Source organism: Porites lutea, chromosome 3, assembly GCF_958299795.1.
Source record: "Porites lutea chromosome 3, jaPorLute2.1, whole genome shotgun sequence".
Classification (NCBI taxonomy): Eukaryota; Metazoa; Cnidaria; class Anthozoa; order Scleractinia; family Poritidae; genus Porites; species Porites lutea.
In genome coordinates, this window is record NC_133203.1 from 48,652,603 (window position 1) to 48,657,283 (window position 4,681).

General features: G+C 39.6%; 1 protein-coding gene across 1 annotated transcript; it reads right to left on the reverse strand.

Annotated features, from left to right (window-relative positions):
* Positions 1–1,823: 1,823 nt before the first annotated feature.
* LOC140932428 (uncharacterized) lies at positions 1,824–2,729 on the reverse strand. Its single transcript, XM_073382039.1, has one exon. The coding sequence runs from the start codon at positions 2,622–2,624 to the stop codon at positions 1,824–1,826; it is 801 nt and encodes a 266-aa protein (XP_073238140.1). The 5' UTR covers positions 2,625–2,729.
* Positions 2,730–4,681: the final 1,952 nt, after the last annotated feature.

Sequence of the window (4,681 nt, forward strand, 5' to 3'; positions counted from 1 at the left end):
CTTTGTGCGGTTTGTCCCTAATACTAGGATCTTCCTAGTGAAAGCAGTTTACATGGTACTAGGATCTTCCAACCTCTCAGCTAGGAAGATCCTAGCGTTAGGGGCAAGTAAAACCTTTTTGCATGTAAACTGAATACAGAAAACATATGGCGCTAGGATGATCCGCCCTCTAGGATCTTCCTCCCTCCTTACAGCCCCTTAGAATATTTTGAAGTTGGAGGTTTTAAGGCAGTGGCTTTTTTTTTCTCTGTTGCAGTAATTGAAAGCTGAGTCATTTCACCGATAGAGATTACTTGCATGTAAAGGAAATTGCGAGGCAAGCATGTATTCCATACTTGTACATATTCATACGACAAATGTATATTGTAGATAGTAGTTTTCAGAGTCGTTGATTGTGGAATGCCGAGATTTTAGTGATCTGTTTGCAAGCCGTGTGTACGTATCGATCCATTTTACCACATTCTCCATTAGCTAATCTGCACGGGAAATTTTGGTGTAAGCCTCACATAAACAAGTTTTGTATTGTTGTGTATATTGTACAAATTAAAACCAAACAGTAAACTACGTATTGTTTGAATTGTTCATTTGTTTTTTCTTTGAAGCATAAGTACATGGCCTCACGCGGTCTTTTAATTAACATAACTTGTAAATTCACAAAGCATAATCTATCAATCTTAGTTCTCTGTCTTTTTCAAAGGAGACCTCCCTAAAGCGGACACTCAAGAGTTAGTCGCTGTTGTTTTTCACAGCCATTTTCTTTGACCCTCTTTTAGAAAGACACCTATTCTTGTGGCCTGTGTTCCTTCAGGTGTTCCTAGCGGAGTGCACTCTACGAAATTTCAGCTCCAAATTGAGAACCTTGTTCCATAGTTCGAAGCTTTAACCTTAATAGAAGAGGAAACTTTTCAATTAACACGCGAGACCTCGGTTGTTCAACGGTTCGGATGGCGCTACCCACCACTATCCAATGGAAAAGTGAAGTCGAGCTTAGCTCCACTAACGGCCACTTTTCTGGCGGACAGTCCCTACATTGACTCTTGCTTAAACCTCTCTACAACGCCCACCTCTCACAATGGCCAAGGTGACTGTTGTAGAGAGGTTCAGCTGTATTACGAAAACCCTAATTTATCCTGCAGTCAGATAGCGCTATCCACCTTTATTTTCAGAAAACTTCTGCAGTCCACTCCAGTGAGCAAACACAGTTACAAGATAGAGAGGTTAAGCTTCACGTTACGTCAAGCGGCAAACGCGAATTTGTACCACGTGATCAAGTTTCTCATTTACTTGTCGTTTACTGTTCATTATTTCTACACAAAAGTCAGTAGTTTCATGCAATTTTTTATCCGTAAAAATTGTTTTGAACAGTTTTTACTGGTCATTTTGAGATTCTCAACTTGAATCTGACGTTTACCGTTTGCCGTATACGTGAAGCTTAAACTCTCTTTTGTTCACAGGATTGCGGGAACGGCCTACTGGTAATATCTTTTTGAAGTAGCTTGAAGTACTGTTAGCTTTGTGCGTACACATGTCGATCTGTCAGAGCCGAGCTCCGAAAGATGTGAGCCGAATCGCAAATATTGACGCCCTATATTTTGCTTTGATTCTCTTTTGTAAATGAATATTAAACAGGACACGTTCCTGCACCAATCTCCTTGATATGATGAAGTTGATTTTGTGAAAAACTGGGTGCAAAGCTAAGTAAAAAATCGATTTTTTCCTTCTTCCTTTTCTTTCGTATTATTCCTAAAAAACCCTACAATTATCCAGTCTCAATTTCCACTTTCTTTTTTCAACAGAAACCCCGTACGAGTTTTTGCTCTCTCTCAATTTGTTTTTCTTGCTTTCTTTTCATTTGCAACCCGTAAAATAGCGGTGGCCATAACAACGGATCCTATCTGACGGAACTTGCTTTTCAGATTTGTAGCAAGCATCCCGTCCCGCGGGTGTTGCTGTCTTACTGAACCTATCTTTGGGGTAATTAGCAGGGGTTTAGCGGGACTGTCAGCTAATACAGGAAGTTGTAGCCGGTCCCTCGTCTTTTCCTCTTCCTCACTGGCCTGTCGTGAAATTCGCTTTTTTTCTTGATTTAACTTGTTTTCATACGGTTGTCCTGTAAAGGAGATTTTGTTTGGACTTGCGCCACGAGTATCATGATCTTTATGTTGACTTTTAAGAGTAAGTCCTTGTACGAAATTTGCTTTTTGACCGTTTGCGCTCAATGTAGGCTTGGATCCTTTACGACTTTGAAGTGAAGTATCTTCTCTTCCCCGTGGCTTTAGAGATTTCTTACACTCTGCTACAGCGCGCACGCCTTCCAGGAATGAAGGAATAGTATGTCTCCTTAATGAGCTTATCGGTCTTGGATTAGCTTCTTTTCCCTGTCCGTCAATTAAGCAAGGTAGACTCAAGCGCTTGTGTGTTGATTTAGGAATTGTATTAAACCTATCAAGGCTCTCCAACAAACTTGTTCTAGCCAAGGAAATCCGTCGTAGTTCTCTGTCAATATAGAGCTTTTCTCTCGAGAAAGACTCCAATTTCTGTTTCAGAAATTTATCCTCTATGCTGTTTTGCGTTTGTACCCTCTTATGTTTTTCCGCTAAAATCCGATGCGGATATCTCGACATTTTTTCCTTTTAGAACGGTGCTGTTATTATTGCTCGTCCAACTGAGAAATCCTGCGCCAAGCTCAAGATTTCGGACGATTAGACTAATTTGTCGGCATAAGCTTATCACACAAATTATAGAAGTGCACTCTACGACTATTGTCTTCATTGCGCTCAGATATAAACAGGTGCCCGGTTTTAATTAATTAAAGTAATTAGTTGCTAAAGCTTATTATACACATAAAGCATACTTTACAATTCTGATGGGAATTTAGTCTTTATTTCTGCAATACTAGACACAGTTTAGGCTCAACTAGTAATTAAATTCTTGCTCAGTTAGTTATTTAATCATATCTCTTCTACAGGTTTCTGAATCTCAGATAGAGATTACTTACAAAATTTCTGGTCCAAACATGTCAATTCGGAAAAACAAAAAGAAGCTTGCTAGCTTGTTCGTTTACTTAACAACGACAAATCTTTCATCTGTGTTTACATATAGCATAAATTCATTAACTTCATTCAAACAAAAGAAGCACTTTGTAGTTAGGGAAATATGATTATAAGAGGCAAATCAAATAAATTATACGAAGTGTGAACGAAAACCAAAATAATTTCTCTCAGAAGACCCCAGATCATTATACGTTCCTGGGAAACTGCCCACCTACCCCTCCCCTAAGCCAACATTAGCACTTACTTCTCACTTACGGCAAAGGGGTAGGTGGGCAGTTCCCTAGAAACGGATAATGATCTGTTTTTACTTGGTGGGCGGGGGAGCGGGGGAATGGAGGTTTCGCCACATCTAGGGGAATGCGGATTCCGGAACCCGCGAAATTTTTCCTTTTGGAATCCTGAATCTTGCAAATTTTTGCCGTGAAATTTGGAATCCTTGGCTTTGGAATTTGGAATACGGCTCAAGAAATCCAGGAGTCCAACTAACGATTGGAATTCGGAATCCCAGTTCCACTGACAAAACATCCAGAATCCAATACCTGGACTAGAATCCACGGCGTGGGATCCAAAATCCAGAATCCAGAATCCAGGACTGTCTCAGCGATTTTCTGACATGGGGCGAGAGATTAAATAAATGTTTTGCAAAGGTAACATGATTATCACCTCTCCCCTTGACTCTAAATCCCAGTCCAAGTTCTGGAACTGCAGTATGGTATTTACAACTGTACAATTTTTGACAAACCCTGTTTGGCCTGTTTTAAATAATTCTTTATGGATTGTTAATTTTCTCATTATCAATGTGATATTGTTTTTTTCAAAATCTGGTTCGTAAATATTGTTTTACGCAGTTAACACAAGTTGAGCTTAGGTTTTGTTGGTCTCGATATGTACTCTTCAATAAAACTTTCTCCTCATTCAGAGAAGCAGTTAACTGATGTTTTTCATTTTCAATCTTAACTCCATGTCACCACGAGTTAATTCTCAAACTATCGAGATTCAAGACAGCGAATTTATTAGCCTGGATTTGATTTATTAGTATTTCTTTTTTCTCAGTTTGCAAGACGAAGCCATTATTTAATAAGTTTACTGAACTACCATGCAGTGTTTGTGGTTTATTCTCGTAATGGGCGATCAATGTTACTAGGCCTGGGATACTCGCCTTGTTTTAGAGTGTGTACGTGGAGTTATGAAGCACACGGCACACTGACTTTCCTTGCAGGCGTTTTTTCGCGCATTTTTCCGGCCTTCATATTTTCCCCACACCTGAAGAATGGGCAGCCAGCCATATTCACGAACATTTCAACTCCTGGACTGATGACGAGCATTAGGCCTACCTTCAATCCAACAAGAGTAAAAAGCATCACTCGTAATCCTTTGCCATTTTCATGTAGCAAGTTGCTGCGGCAGCCCTCCAAAGGACCTGAGAACAAGTGAGTAATCTGTAACAAATATAAGAATGTGAAAACTTGGTTGGAACCTAATCAGTATCGGCAGTTATAGTCATCAAGTAAATGACAATTAATTATCGTGTGGGGATTATTACTTCTTCTTTTTATAAATAAGACCTCCTCTACGAAGCCTGGGATATGTGCAACCCCTTGCATTGATCATGACCTAATAAGAATAAG

Excerpts from the sequence above, each read along its gene's own strand:
- LOC140932428 (XM_073382039.1), bottom strand. The coding sequence starts at position 2,624 with ATGTCGAGATATCCGCATCGGATTTTAGCGGAAAAACATAAGAGGGTA.